This window comes from Parasteatoda tepidariorum, chromosome 7 (genome assembly GCF_043381705.1).
Source record: "Parasteatoda tepidariorum isolate YZ-2023 chromosome 7, CAS_Ptep_4.0, whole genome shotgun sequence".
In the NCBI taxonomy this organism is placed as follows: Eukaryota; Metazoa; Arthropoda; class Arachnida; order Araneae; family Theridiidae; genus Parasteatoda; species Parasteatoda tepidariorum.
Genome location: NC_092210.1, coordinates 23633973 through 23650471, shown reverse-complemented (window position 1 = coordinate 23650471; position 16499 = coordinate 23633973). Strand labels below are relative to the sequence as shown.

Here is a 16499-nt window from a genome sequence, read left to right as displayed (position 1 = left end):
ATGTTTCAAGAACTTCTGGTGGTCCCTAAATGTTTTTTTCCTTTATACACTCGGGCTGCACCAAACCTTGGGAACTGGTTTACATTATGCTTATGGAAGCTAGACTTCTTCCCCTATGTATATTCTTTAATTATAAAAAAAAACTAACTTATATATATTATCTCGCACAGCACCTGGACCTCCTTTGTTTAATAAGTAGCATACGCTAACAATTAATATTCAATTTTAACCTACTCATGCATCACAGCTTTAGGGATCCCTCAGGACCAAATCACTGGTCAGTCCATCGATTTATTGTGTTGCCATCTTTCGTGATCCAGTCTATTCTTCTTGGTGCCCTCCTTTTTTGTTCACTTGAGTGCATTTCATGTCAATAGTATTCCCTGGATGCCCGGTATGGGGGGGAGGCAGGGTTAAGCTGAGTTATTTATATTATCTGTACTATTTCAATACTTTAAAATCCAGGCAAACCTAGAGTAAGCCATAAAGTTTCAAATGCTAAAAAAATTTTCAAAATGTCTATTCATCAATTTCACACCTAACCCAATAGTTTTATTAGTATTTCTCAACATCTAATAGTTTTATTAGATGTTGAGAGATATTCATAGTTTTCCTTTTCCCATAATGCAAACATGTACAAATTTCATTCAAAATATTTTCCATGACCAATCTTGGACGCTATAACCAAAGGAGAAATCCTTCGTAGCGATTCCCTTTGACCTTCATAAGTAATTTAAAATTCAAAATATAGAAAAGCAAACCTAGAATAAGCCATAGAATTTCAAATGCTGAAAAAAAATTTTTAAAAATATAAAACTTCAAACCAATTATGAGAAAGTTATTTAGGATTACACTGTGATGAATTTCTCCTCTAATAATTCATTTGCATAGTGTGTACTAATATTTTGAAAACATTTTGAAACTTCAAGGTTTACTCTAGCTTTGTCTGAAATCACTTCTTCTATACTTTAAATTTTAAAATGCCATTGAAAATGAAAGAGAATTTGAGATGAAAAGTTACTTCCACCATATAACGTCCTCTAAAGTGCTGGGGATAAAATGATAAAAGAAAGTAATTACTAAATTCAAGATATTTTGTTCACAATTAAATTTTATCCCTGAGAATTTGAACTCATAGAATTCTCAAAATTTTTTCATCTGTAAAACCTCACAGCAGTCGGATCACTCCGCTGGTAGAACTGGGGGTCGAGAGTTCGATCGTGGAAATCGACTAAACAAATATTCCATGAATTAAAAATACGATATTATTTCAAGACTAGATTTATTCAATCAACACACAATACATTAATTGTTGAAAAAATTATTTTGAAAATGTATAAACATAAAGAAAGAAAGAGAATTCAAAAAAGTATGTACAATAAAATATAATAAATGTAAAATGAAAAAGAAGTTTCATAAAACAAAAATCTATGTGTAAAAACAAAAATTGATAGCTCTTTCTTAAAAAAAAGTACATAAATAAAAACTTTGCAAAATTAATAACATCCAAAAGAAACAGAAAAAAAACACATAAAAGTTTTAAACAAATGTCTGGATAAAGAATACGTAGAAAAATTTATTCATTCTTTAACTATAAAAATAGCAATATATTTATATATAAATCAACATAGCCAATTTTTAAATGCTATTTTCTTAATAATAAAATACATTTCTTCGATAATAAAGTGTATTGTCATAAATTTCGGGACGGATTGTACAACTACTAATTGGATGGAATCAATTTTTTTTGTAAAAATATTAATTTATTAGAAAAAACTTAGAACACTGAATTATTTTACTATTTTGTTAATTTCCTTTTTATAACATGCGATAAATCCTATCTACGCAATATATGCATACAAAAATCAATTTCTTTTAGAAAAAAATTCTTAATAATAAAATATTTTTCCTTCCATACGCATCGTAATAAATTTTGGGACGGATTATGCAAACTTTTAATTGTGGGTAATCAATTTTTTGGTAAAAATATTAATTTATGAAACAAATCAGAAACACTGAATTAGTTCAACATTTCGTCAATTTCCGTTTCATATCGTGAACCTGGTTACTTTTCCGTTATATATTGTGAACCTGGTTACTTTTACTCATTTTTAAACTAGTTTTTCACAATGTTATTTAAGGAATAAACATTACTTTGCAAGTAAATTTTCGCATAAATTATATCAAGACAGTTAAGGAGAAAGTCATCATACAGTTCTAGGGGTGCTTTATAATGGACTGTTTCTACATTAGATTCTTAAGAGTTCATAATAGGTAAGATCCCCAAAACGCGCATGACGACATTTATGGGCATAGGTTCCTAAGCAATTTTAATTCTGAAGATAAGCCCTAACTTCCCCAGAAGTTTGTCAACATTTTCGCCACCCCCACTTGAGTATAACATTATTAAACTTGTACATTTCGACAAAAAATAGACTAAAAATGTCGTGTAAAAAAAAAGAAATAGCTTGAGGAGCAAAACTAATTTCAGATTTGAAATCCATACATCCGAATTAGGCAAGATTAAGTATTTGTATAAATGAGAGAAAAAATTTTGTTTCTCAATGTAATCAATCATTAAATTATTCATACTAAATAAGTAGAAGCAAATATAGACAGAAAGCAGTAGGTAAAAAGAATTTGAGGACAATTTTCAAAAATCAACCAAATAACATATTTAGATTGATACCTAAAAACATTTATTTTAAGAGATAAAAAGAACAAATACTTATTTTAATGGAAAGATTTTTTTTACTAAGTTACAAACATTACCAAATTAGCTTTAAGTGCAGAAAATATAGCGCATAAGTTTAGTACTGAGCTAAAGATTGTTTTTGCAAAAAGGTGAAAATAAGAAAAAAAAGCAGCATATTTTTCAGGGTAGTAGCTATTTCCTCTATCGATAAAATCTTTTATTTTTCTTGGTAAAAATAGTTTGCCCTCATTAAAAAATAAATATTTCAACATTAAAAAAAATAAGAAAATAATTGTCATTGTCCACAGTACTACAAAATATAGGTTAAAATTTTTATTTGTTAATAAATTGATTTGCTCATTCACTAATAGCCTTCCTCCCTGCAATCCATTCATCCACTCACTATCCATATCATTATTTATTTTCACTAAGAACATTCATCATAGTCACGGTTGCAATGCAGACATGCTATTCATTGCTGAAAAATATTAAATTATGCAATAAAATTAACGCTTCTTGATTTTAAAGACACTAAATTTGAGGCCAATAATAATTATCATAGTATCTTCCTTTCATCCTGCATTCTATTCAATCATTCATTCACTCACTCTCAAGAGTATAATTCATTTTTACAATGAATATTCATAACGGTCATAGTTGCAATATGGGCATGCTATTCATCACTGAAACATATTAAATTATACAATAAAATAAGCGATTTTTAATTTCAAAGATAACTAAACATAATGTCAATTATAATTTTTATTTATCAAAAACTCTTCCTTGTATCCTACATTCTATTCAATTTATTCATTCACTCACTCTTTATATGAATATTCACTTTAAAAATGAATATTCCTCACAATCATGATTGCCATACAGACATACAACTCATTGTTGCAAAATATTAGATTACAAAATAAAATAAATACTTTTTAATTCTAAGATGCTGAAACGAATTATATTGTTTCATTTATCATATTGTCTTGCATCGCATTCATTCATTCACTGGCTTCCTGTATAATTTTCATTTTCATAACAAACATTCATTGTTATACAGACATGCTATTCATTGCTGAAACATATTAAATTATGCAATTAAATTTGTGTTTTTTAATTTTAAAGACACTAAAACCAATGTTAAGAGTAATTTTTATTTATCATAGAATCTTTCTTTTTTCTTGCATACTATTCAATCATTGATTCACTCACTTTTATTAATTTTTATCCTGAATACTCTTTACAGTCACGGTTGTCATACGTACTTGTCTTTGCTTGAAAATATTAAATTACACAATAAGATAATTACTTTTGAATTTTAAGACACCAAAATCAATGTTAGTTATATTTTTTATTTATCATAGTATTTTTCTTCCTTCATGCATTTCATTCACTCATTTGCTTCGTTCATTCACTCATTATTCATTATCACAACAAACATTCATCATAGTTACGGTTGTCATATAGAAACACTAAAAATATTAGCTAAAGTTCCTACCTCCTCTTTCCAGATGAAACAAGATGTTAATTTCAAATTTATAGTGTAAATTGACAGACTTTTGAGATTATTTTTTTAAGAATACATGTAAGTTTAACTTCGATGATACAATGAAACAGAATGGAAATGATATCAGTGAATTATACAACTAAATGCAAAGAAAATAGCAAAATAATCAATACCAAATTTGATTTCACGAATATATTATTTATATCTAGCTGTATATTTTCAGCAATCAATTAACAATTTATGCATTTATTTTCTAGTATATTCTATTCAAAGCAACCATTAATTCTGACAAAATAAATATTTTTAGTTTTTTTATGTGATTTTTACATCTAAAATAAAAATTGTGAAATTTATAAACTTATTTCTTTCAAATACCACAGCATAGTAAACATATAATGAAATTAAAATCACTAACATGTTTGAGATCATAAATAAACAAATTTGCAAGTTCAGATGTCATATGATCATTTCTTCATTGTCATCCAGTTCATCAAACGTAGTGGCATAGTCTTCATTCGGTAACTGATAATCAGTTTCATCTACATTACCTGCAATATCAAAACATTAAATAATAATAACTATTATGAACAACTGTATTTCTTCTTCTTCCTAGATTTAAATTACCATTTTTTAATAATTCACCAATTCGTAAAGTATAACACAGTAAATGAAATCTCTCAAGTGTTAAAGTTTTTTTTAATCCTTTCTGAAAAAAATTACATTTTACACCTTAGACACACACACTTTTTCTTTAAGACACATATTGGATTAAAAAATTTGTATAATAAATATAATAAATATTAGTATACTAAATATTTGCATGATAAATATTAGTATCTACATTATATAAAACGCTAATACGTATATATCAATAAAACTGATGATATTTCTTTTCTCGTGTTGGCAACAGTTTTCATTTTTAATTGATGTTCTTGGGTGCGCAAGAGCACGTAGTGAGCATCATATGGCTAATCTATATTATATAAAACGCTAATACGTTTTAATCGATAGGCTTCGGCGCGCAGGAGTGAGCATCATATGTCGAATCGGGTGAATTCTCACAGAATTATCAAAAAATTTCTCACAAAATTATCTTCATCAAAGTCGATGGTTTACATTCGGAGTTCAGTACTATTTCATATTGTTTTACAACACATGGTTTTAGCCCTCTGGTGAGAAAGACTTTAAAACAAAACTTACAACAGTCACTTTTCTCAACAACTGAAATTTAGAATAGTGTGATTAAGCAAAATATGTGAACTGTTTGCAATTTCAAATTAATATTGAAATGTACAGGTTTAGAATTTTCTACAGTGAAAAGTTTTCGGAACTTCAGTGTTCAAAAAAGTATACAAAAGCTAGATGTTAAGAACGTATCCAATGAGCGAGTAAAGCGATCATCGGATTGCAAAGCAATCCAAAATGAACTACAAAAGCAGTTCCGGGGGTTGACGAGCGCCAGCGAGCAGGGGGCGAAGCATCCTAGTAATAAATATTAGCATAATAAATATTAGTATGATAAATATTAGTAGAATAAATGTAACTATAATAAATATTAGTATAAAAAATATTAGTATGATAAATATTAGTAGAATAAATATTAGTATGATAAATATTAGTAGAATAAATATTGGTATTTAAAAATAAATAATTGCCAAACCATTTGAAACATCTTCAGACATAGATTTGGCAGAAGCGGAAACGGGGCGATCATGGGTGTTATCAACATATCTCATTCCTTCAGGCAAAGTCATATCATCACTTTCATTAGCATTATACTGTGATACTAAAACAAGAGTTAAACAATTATTTCCATAAAATAAACAATTTAATGAACAAAATTAANCAGGAATGCCTCTCAGGAACCTTGTAACATGAGCTTGGATGTTCTCCACCGACTCCCAGTGCTTTCCCTTCAGCTCTCTTTTCAGTCGGGGGAGCAAAAAAAGTCACACGGCACCAAGTCAGGGCTATAGGGAGGCTGGGGTACCAACTCATCAATTCCAGAAATTCTTCACTGAGCAAAACTCGAAATTATTTTTGCTCCTCCTTTCGCATTTGCAAATCCTCCGTCACAATCCCATGTTCCACACATTTTGACAAGTTTAGGGTGTTAGCGATTACCTGAATGCTTAACCGACTGTCTGACTTCAAAACTTTACACACATGCTGGACGTTTCCATCGGGTCGGGCTGCTGCTGGGCGTCCAGAACAACGCTCGTCGGTGACCTTCTCCCGACCCTCCTTGGAGGCCTTGCGCCACCTTCCACACTAAGATCTCGAAATGCATTCCTCCTTAAAGTCGTCTTGAACCATGTGATGAGTTTCCGTCGCATTCTTCCCAAGTTGCACACAAAACTTAATCGCGTACAGCTGTTCAGGCGAACGAACACTCCATCACGCCGTGACTCGATCGAAAAAAAGACATTGCGCGAAGACACGTCCCACCACTCCTACTGCTAGGAGCGACCTGAGACCAGGCTTGTTTGGAAGGACAAATCTCCCACCACATTTTTTGACCAATCTGAGTGTACTGCGATCAATAGTCGCGTCACAATAAAATCATGTGCATTACTTTCAGAACGCACCCTGTATATATTGTGCTAAATGAATGACACATTAAATCTAATCAATAAGTAGAAGCACTTATAACACGCAATCAGTTAAGAGTTAAACAATTCCCCAAAAAAAAGTTATAATATTGATGTAAATAACTTAAGTAAATGTGGTGATGTGGTCTTCAGTGTCATGGAAAACTGATAAGTCTCACGTTACTAAGATACATTAAAATTTAACTACATTGTCCAGAAAGCTATAAAAACCCTCAGCACAGTCAATTCCTTCTTCTTCTTAAACTAACCATTATTACGTAGATACCTCATTGTTGCAACGTGGCCTTCCTTGCATTAAATAAAATAACAACTTTGTTTTGGTTTTCTATTTCTAAAGTACAACTCTTACTACACGACTACATTCTAAATTCAAACCGTAACACAGAGAGAGAGAGAGATTAGAATTACATACAATTTATTATCCACTTTGGGTTTGTTTAAAATTTGATGAAATAGTGAAATATAACAGAATATAACAAAATAAATAAATGCTATTTAGGTGGGGGGAAAAGAACACTGTGACTTTTGGTTTTTGAATTAAAAATAATAACGTGTTATTTTTTTTATTTATTCTAATTATTTATATTTTGACAGCTGATTCATACATTCATATTTTAAGTGAGCTTTTTATTCCAAACATAGCTTGAAATATATGTTTAAGAAAATAGATACAGAAAAATAATCCACCCTTTCAATGTTCATTCAAAATTTAACAACTAAACGTGAAATTTCATACTTATTTTTCCTTATCATTTTACATACTATGCATAATTATTATGGGGCAAAATCCTGGACTTCAGAGTCATGTTGCAATGTTACAGGTGTAACTTTTCAAGCATTAAACAATCAAAAATACCAAGATTATAAATTTACAGGACCTGTACCAACCTTGTCAGAAAGAACTGCTGACTGTAAACATTTTTTTTAAAAAAAAAGACTAGCTAAAAAAATGTACATGATTTAGACAAATAGATGACGTATGAGGTGACCTGGGTTCAAATCCCAGTAATGGCTGGCTGACACCGACCACAGTGCTGACGTAAAACATCCTCAGTGGAAGACGGATCATGGGTTAGAGTCCCCTTGCCGTCAGGTTAACTGTGAGAAGTTTTCATGATTTTCCTTTCCATGTAATGCAAATGCGGGTTAGTTCCATTAAAAAGTTCTCCACGAAGGCAAATTTCTCCCAATATTTGATCCAGAAGTTCCCTTGTCTTCTGGATTAGGTTCAAAATTACAAAGCTACAGAATTGAACATTGGTAGTCGTAAACTCAAAAAATTGGGTCGGCTGTTCAACGACCGTTATAAAAATATTAAAATAAAAATCTGATACGGAATTTATTTGGAGCCCTTAGGTTATTCTTTAAAAAAAAGATTCGTAAACATGCATTATGAGCTGCAGTTTAAAAAAACACACCAACAAGATTCTTTAGATTGATAAAGGAAAATTATTTAGGAATATTATGGACATATCTTAAAACTTTTATGATAAAAATACTGTATGGAATGATCTATATGAAAACAAGTGCATATTTGATCTATAACGTATCAAGTAAATTTGTATTTCATATATTATGTTAATCGTTCATGAATTTTTTATTATTAAAATTATTAATGATTAATATTAATTATTAATAATTACTAATAAACTGAGAAAGTAAATGATTTGAAGCTTGAAATAAAACATACCATCAACATATGACTCTCCCAAATTCAACTCAATGTTTTTCATAATTTTATCCAAAACCATTGTGATATGTTTCTTTAACTTTGATACATCTTTAAGAGGCTCTAAATGAGCATCGGGAAATTTCGTTTCATTACTACCTTTACCTAAGCAATTTTTCAGGAGATATATGAGTGACACATTCACTTTTTCTTCCCATCCCTGCAAAATACAAATAAAAAAACATATAAAACTGATTTTACTTTAAAAATTTATAAAACGGCATATTAATTGAATTGCAATGAACTAAATAGTTAAGGTATAATTCCAATCTCTAGAGATAAGTAATACTAAATTAACAATGGTAACTATGATTCGGTAAGAATTAATTTATTATGCGCCATAGAATTTAAAAGGTTAAGTTAATTTAGTACTCCAAAAAAAAACTACCATTTTTTGTTGAAAAGCTGCCTTGATACTTATAAATGATTTATCTAAAATTTCATGAGCTAGAAAAATATCTAACTGAATTTAACTTTAAATACCTAATTTTTAATTTTAGTGCAGTCTATCCAAGACTACACCATATGCTTAGGAAACACCAGGAATTAATATTTCTCAAGTCAGTCGGACCAACTCACACAAACCTAAATGTACTCTACAAAAAATCTTAACAAATATTTACATAGTCTTAGTAAATCCAACAAATTTTAACATAAATAGTGTAATATTATCTAACAAAATCTTAACAGCAGTTTAAATTTAAAATTAAGTTCTTTATTAAATTGCCTAATATTATTTCATTTTATTGCATAACTTTTTGTTATGAACAATTTTCTGACAATTTCTTCTAGAAAATTTTGAATTTTTTATTACAAAACAGAGTTTTTTTGCAGAAATAGAAATGTCAAGAACATCCTGAAGCTATTTGTATTCATAATCAAAAAAAATTTTTTTGTTGTTTTGTTAGTTTTTTTGTTTTATTTTTTGAAAAAACTTTGTTTGTTGCAGCTGTTGGTCCATTCCATTTCAAACAAGCCAAGTCTGTCAAGTACCAATTCTCTTAAGTAACGCAGTCTATATTCTTTCACAAAGATTTCAAATCTACCACTATATATTTACACAAAGACAAGCACAAAGCCATGTGGAACATAAACAAGCTAATTAGGCATCGAAGTTGTCAGTTACACAAAACAAAAATACATCACGATTACAATAAAATATACAAACAAATAATAAATCTAATTTTAGTAAAAGAAATAGACGAGAAAGAATTATATATCAACAAATTCGATGTATTATACAGCTTAGTATTTAATTAATTTAACATTAATTAGCATTTTAAGTCAAGTAGAGAAACTTAGCTCAACTTTAATACTCCATATTGCTGATAAAGATTAGATGGTGCTGACGTCATAGATCACATGTGTGGGTATTGGTTGTCTTCTTCTTCTTAGAGTGCAAGTACCCAATTGGTCTTTTTGATACAATTAACATATTGACAAAAAAATTTACCCATAAACACATTAATTTTATACTTTGTTACAATGTCCTTATGTTTCTAAGGAAGTGACTTTTAAGGAGAGAAAAAAATGATGAATCAGAAGCGAATTTAGATGGATAGTGAGCAAAGGTAGCAGGAAGTAGAGACTTCCACTTACTACAAAAATGCTTTAATCTTTACTAGTCAGAACATAAAGGGAACAACTTTGATATATCATAATGATTACTAGTCTTAAATTGAGTAATACTGGAAAAAATTGTTAAATTTTGTCTACAAACAGCATTTAAATAATATACCATTTACATGCTGCATAAGAACAAACATGTATAGTTGTTGAAGAAAATTTTTCTTTATGTTAGGAATATAGTTTAAGTATAAATTTTGGTTTTTAAATTTCAAAAAAAATTGCATTACCAAACATCAGTAATGAACATAAATAAGCAACTATACTTTACAATGTTGGCAAAATAGCTTAATTATTAAAACTTTCTTTGCACATTATTTTAATACTAATTTGTAAAGTCTTTCTCAATGATTGTACAAGTTTGCACAGCTATGACACTCTATTGTTGTGCAAAAAAAAGTGTTAGAAAAACCGATAAACTATCCAATTTAAAACAAACAGTCTAATGCTTAAATTTGAATATGCATTAACAAAGAAAATCTTTTATTAAAATAATTTCAAGAACAGTTCAGAAAAAATTATTAAATAGGTAACTGCATTAATTCATACAACACAGATATTTTTTTTTAAAAATATTCTGTGAAATTGATTATATATATATTTTTTACATATAGTAGAACTATTAGATTTTATTCACATCTTTTTCTACAAAATATAGCATAGCTTTTCCAAGTAATGACGCCCAGTGGCTGAGTGGTAGTGCTTCTCACTCCCTCGCCACAGGTCCTGGGTTCGATCCTCGAGACAGGCAAGGTTGACTCAGTCTTTCATCCCTTCAGTGGGTCGATAAATGCGCACCAAGCATGCTTGGGAACTAAACACTGGGGGTTTCGCGTTTCGCTGACCACCTAACCGGAACGTCTGCTCCTGTACCCCAGAGCTCAAGGTCAAGAAAACTGAGATGGGCACAGTAGGCCTTGGCCCTTTATGGGCTGTCGCGCCACTGAGTTTTAGTTTTCCAAGTAATACAGTTACCCTGATTGATCAATAATTGAGTGAATTCTTGGAAATATTATTATATAAATGGTATCTGTAGTTCTATTTTGAAAGTAATGTAATACCTGGTGTGAATCCAAATCAACCTGAGGTGAAAAGCAAGCAGAAAGAAACTTAAATTGATCCTCTTTTATATCAACTGACAACTTTACTAGAAGTAGAATAAGGTTAGTAGAACAGCTCAGAGCACAAGAACTAGCCTCTAACGCCTTCATGTGATTATCCATAGTCTCAGTTATTGACATAATCTAAGAAAAGTATTAATAAATTATTGAACATATACAATAAGAAAAAGAAGAAAATACAATTCAAAATATGTCATTTTTAAAAAAAACTATAATTACACCTTATTTAAATTTAAACATGGATCGCTTTGATGGGATTTTACTTCCTATACAAAAAACAAAATAAATAAATACATATTCAGTTTTTAAATAATTTAGTAAATATTAATCCGTATTCCCTTTAAGAAGAAAAAGACATTCTTTAAAGAAAAATAATGATTGAACATGCATTACAGTCGAAACTCGACTTAACATACTTTGATTTAACGAATTCTCCGATTTAACGAATATTTTCACTGCCCGACAAAAAGGGTGCTAAAATACTCTCATTTAACGAATTTTTACCTTTGATTTCAACGAAAAGCAATCAATGGGGAAAAAATCGCACATAAAACTAAGACTTTGAATCTTCCGCACTTAAAATTTTGAATATTTCACACCCTAATCCAAATCCTATATGTCTGTATTACGTATTAAGTTTTAAGAGCAAGTAGCGTTAAAGAATTAAGATCATTTTAAAGTTGATTTCCTAATGTATAACTTGTAATTTTTGAGCTCGTAGTAAACAATAATCAGCTTTTTCATATCTGTATATCTAAGGGTATTTTGCATTGATATTTATATACCATACTCTTTACAAAAATTGATATTCGATTTAACAAATTGATTCGATTTAATGAACAGAGATTTGTCAGTCCCAATCAATTCGTTAAATCGAGATTCAACTGTAAAGTTAATAGTCAATTTTATTTAAAATTACTGATTTCAAAACAATTTTGAAAGAACTAGATTTGAAGATGTGTACTTAAATTTATTGAATGAAGGGAGAGAAAAAAATTGTTTCTCTAGCTTTAGTATAAATCAGTTCAAATTGGATTTAAATTAATAATGAACCAAAATCATGTAGCAAATTATGAAATTCAAATATATAAATGTACTTCTTTAAATCTATTTGATTTCTCTTATACTAAACATATAAGTTTAAAATGTTTCTTTAATATGTTACATTTTGCTACTAGACCATTTCCCTAGTCAACCAGACACTAATATTCTAATATCAGAAAATATCAAATGCATCTTTCTGCTTTCTGATACAACATTATTGATTCTACAACCAATAGATCAAGATGATTTGGAATCTAATAAACATCTTTAAAAAAAAACAGTTCATAAAGAAGCTACATTTTGAGGATGATTATGCTTCTAAAAAGATTTCAATAATTAATTTTTTTATTAAAGTTTCAAAATTAAGATTGCACCTATCTGATCAACTTATTTTTTTTTTAAATATTAGAACCTCAATTTTTCAAAGTTTACTTGCTCAAAAAAAAACAATATTTTCTCTATAATATGAATACTTGATAATTCCTATCCCAATTATTTATAGTGTGTAATTGGGATCCTACTTATCCTACTTTATGAACTAAATTAAAATAAGCCATATTCTTAATTAACATAATTACACAGAATTGATATTTAAATTGAAAATTTACATTTTCAGAATTTATATTTAAATTTTGCAATTCCGGAATTGATATGTAATGGGTAGAAAACAAGAAATAGGAAAAATATCACTTTGGTAAATAAAATTTCTGAAAATAGATCATTTATATGCATAAATATTTTTATTTATAAAAAAGCATACATTTAATCATAAATGAAATGAATTAGACAAACATAATTTTCAGTTTCAAATACAATATTGATTTTTTAAACTCTCAACTATCTAAATTGATTGAATCTCAAATAATATAGAAAGATAAAAAAATTTGTAGATGCATCAGGGATACTAAAACATTTCTAAATTAATGCAAACAGCAATTTGTTGGAAATAATTAACTTGCAACAAATGCTGTTATTTTAGCTAGATTAATTCAATGTAAAGGATTAGGATAACCACAGAGCAGTAACCAAATTTACATGAATTTGGGACAAAATTTATAGGATGTTGTTATACCTGTCTATGGGTGGCTTCTAAAAGTGTATCCAAATTGTTCAAAGGTGTAGGAGTACTATCTTTCAGTTTTGTCAGCAACCTCTTCTGTACAACACGAAATTGCAAAGATCTATGAGCAATAATGTCTTCCACTTCATGAATAACTTGACGATTCTAAAAATGTATATTAAGTAATATTTTGTAAGACAATTTTCAAGCAAAATCAATTTTTTTCATTCTTTTCTTTCTCACTTTTTAATTGTGCTAAGAAACTTAGATTATAATATATAGAATCCTGGTTGCTCAGTGGTAGCGTTCCTGTGCCAAAGGTCCAGGGTTCTATCCTCAGGCTGGGAAAGTTTGAATCAACCTTTTGTCCCTACAGTGGGTCGGTACAATGAATACCAAGCATGCTTGGGGACTAAACATCCCGCTCCCCAAGCATGCTTGGGGAGCGGGAGGGGCATAGTAGGCCTTGCCCTCCTTGGGCTGCCATGAAACTAAGTTTATTCAACTATATTACGCAACTTCAAGTTTACATTTCACACAAAAAATAATTGCTGACCATTGCAGATTTTGTTTTTTTAGTATAAGAATAAAATTAGATTTGTTGTTTATTGAAGAATAAATAAAAATTAGTATAAACTACCACTCAGTATTTTCAATATACTATTGTTTATAAAGTTTTCTTCAAAATCAAGCAAAATATGGTGATCCAATGCAAATTTATCAACACTGTTGCTTGTAAAATCGCTTTGATTCATTTCTGTGCCTAACTTAGGGTTGTATAAAGGGAAAAACAATTTCTTTACCATGTTGTACAAAAACAATCATTTTAGAACTAAGTACAGACCACTGTATATAGTAGGCAAAGTACAGTGGGCAAAATTAAAAACGGATCACCCTGAATGACTTTTGATCTAATAATCTGATTTTCACATTCTATGACTCAATCTTAATGTTTCGAGGAGATTACCTTAAACATGCTAGTTAATTGGTGCAGACAATATTTTATGTTATGAAATCAGACAAAGATGTACTTTCTCTGAATAAACATACCTTCTTTTCGAATGATTTGATTTCTGACCAGCAAAATATAGGGGGTAGCCACAACAAGGAAATATGGTCTCTATAGTTTGGTCAGGAGAGCTGTCTGAAGTTTGAGCCCCCTAATGTTAATTTTAAATTTTGCGCATTTCACCAAATCTTTCAAATTTTTTTAAGAGAATTGAAAAATTTATGCACTTAATTATAAAATTAATTTATCCAAAGATAATTCTATGCAAAAAATATCCTATAGTATTTATTTATCATTTTTTATTATTTTATTTTATAATAGTCGAAAAAATTTGATTTGAAAGATATACAATTTTTTAAACCATTTTAAGGAGTGCAATTTTAAATGGCGAATTTCAAATTTTGAACGAAATCGGTCAAAAATAATTCTTGAGAAATCGAATTTTGAAAAAGTCGTATTTTCAAAATTCGATTTCTTAGGAGCTATTCGAATTATTGGAATTTTTAACCGTTTTATTTCAACTTTGATTACACCTTATTACATATTATAACATTAAAGTTCTTAAATAAATTGCTTATACAAAACTTACTGTAAAGTTATCTTCAATAACTTTGAAATATTCCTGGAGTGGAAGAACGGACGTAAAACTACATTGCAGTTTAGAGTTATCAGCTTCCTTCCGATACTTGTGCTGCAGTCTTCGCACAAGTTCAGCAACAGCAAGCCACAGGACGGGAAGTTGATCACTTTGCAATCTATAACGTTCTGTAGGAAGGAAAATTAAAAACTTTCATTAATATAGGAGAACATGATAAAATATTCCTATGAAGGCCTGTAATTAAAGCAACTAATAAAATTTAAAGTTTAAAATATGAAATAAAACAAAAATACTAAAATTAAAATAATAAAATAAACAATAATTTTCAATTTTTCTTAAACCTATTAATATTTGGATGAATTTCTACTTACGAGCATTTTTGGAAGGCAAAATAGAAACTATTGATCCAGAAAAAAACTCAATCCCCAAAGCACCTCCAGGATATGATGCATTATCAAAATTTAAATCTGTCAAAAGAAACTTTTCTTAGGTACTTAAAATTACTTTTGATAACATATTGATATTTCATGATATTTCAATGATATTTAATGATTTATTTAGATAACTACTAAATTAAGACTTCTCCTCTTTCGCTTTATCGCTTCTCCTCATTCCATCTGGTGACCAGTGCAATGTGTTTTTCTCTTTCTTTTTGGCATGTTTCTTAATATATGGCCAATCCAGTTTCGTCTTATCTTTTTTATATCTATTGCTAATTACTGGATTTACGGTATAGATTCATATTACTTATCATGTTTGACCATTAGATTTTCAATATTTTTCTTAAGCATTTTGAGTAAAAGTCATCTATTTTGTTTTCCTGCTACTATGTTAGTTTCCAAGTTCACTTATCGATATAGTATGTCTATTTCATTAATCGTTTTTAAAATTTGAATTCATCAATCTCATTTTGACACACTATAGAATATTTTTAATGTAATTGTATGAAAGTGTTTTACTGATGCTAATCTAACGAAACAAACTATAAATGAATTAGCATTAAGAACATGCCATAAACTCTAAAGGTAGTTATTTTAATTTCAAAAGATGTTACTATTCTAAATTCTTATACGACCATATTTAAACTATTGAAAACATAAATATTTATATTCTAATTAAAAAGTGGTCTTAATTCTATGACAATGGTGGAATTTTTATGGAAATGGCTTGAGAAAGTTTGAAGTAGACAGAGCAGACTGTCTTCAAATGAATCTACACAAAATTTGGTTCAAAAAATTGTTTGAGAATTGATTTCTATAAGAAACATACAAAGAAACGTTTATATACATAGATGTGATTTGTATACCTCATCTAAACAATATATCTTAAAATTATATTGTGAAATATAATAAGGAAGAAAACACTATTTACTTGTTGAAATAATTTTCATTAAAACACTCCTGAAATGCTTACAGATAAAAAAAAATAATAATAATTTTTCTTTAAAATATGGTCTACTTTTTCTTCAAAGGGGTAAGAAATGTAACAGAAAAACTTA

General features: G+C 29.0%; 1 protein-coding gene across 1 annotated transcript in view; it reads right to left on the bottom strand.

The window, feature by feature from the left end:
* Positions 1-1265: 1265 nt before the first annotated feature.
* LOC107438384 (Bardet-Biedl syndrome 9) overlaps positions 1266-16499 on the bottom strand; it is a 39992-nt gene continuing 24758 nt past the window's right edge. Inside the window, exons 15-21 of the mRNA XM_071183738.1 lie at positions 15373-15468; positions 14993-15168; positions 13407-13559; positions 11231-11413; positions 8505-8703; positions 5863-5988; positions 1266-4750 (exon numbers count right to left, since the gene is read on the bottom strand). Of these exons, the coding sequence (XP_071039839.1) occupies positions 4659-4750; positions 5863-5988; positions 8505-8703; positions 11231-11413; positions 13407-13559; positions 14993-15168; positions 15373-15468 (1025 nt within the window). The 3' untranslated portion in view covers positions 1266-4658. The remainder of the gene's footprint in view (positions 4751-5862; positions 5989-8504; positions 8704-11230; positions 11414-13406; positions 13560-14992; positions 15169-15372; positions 15469-16499) is intronic.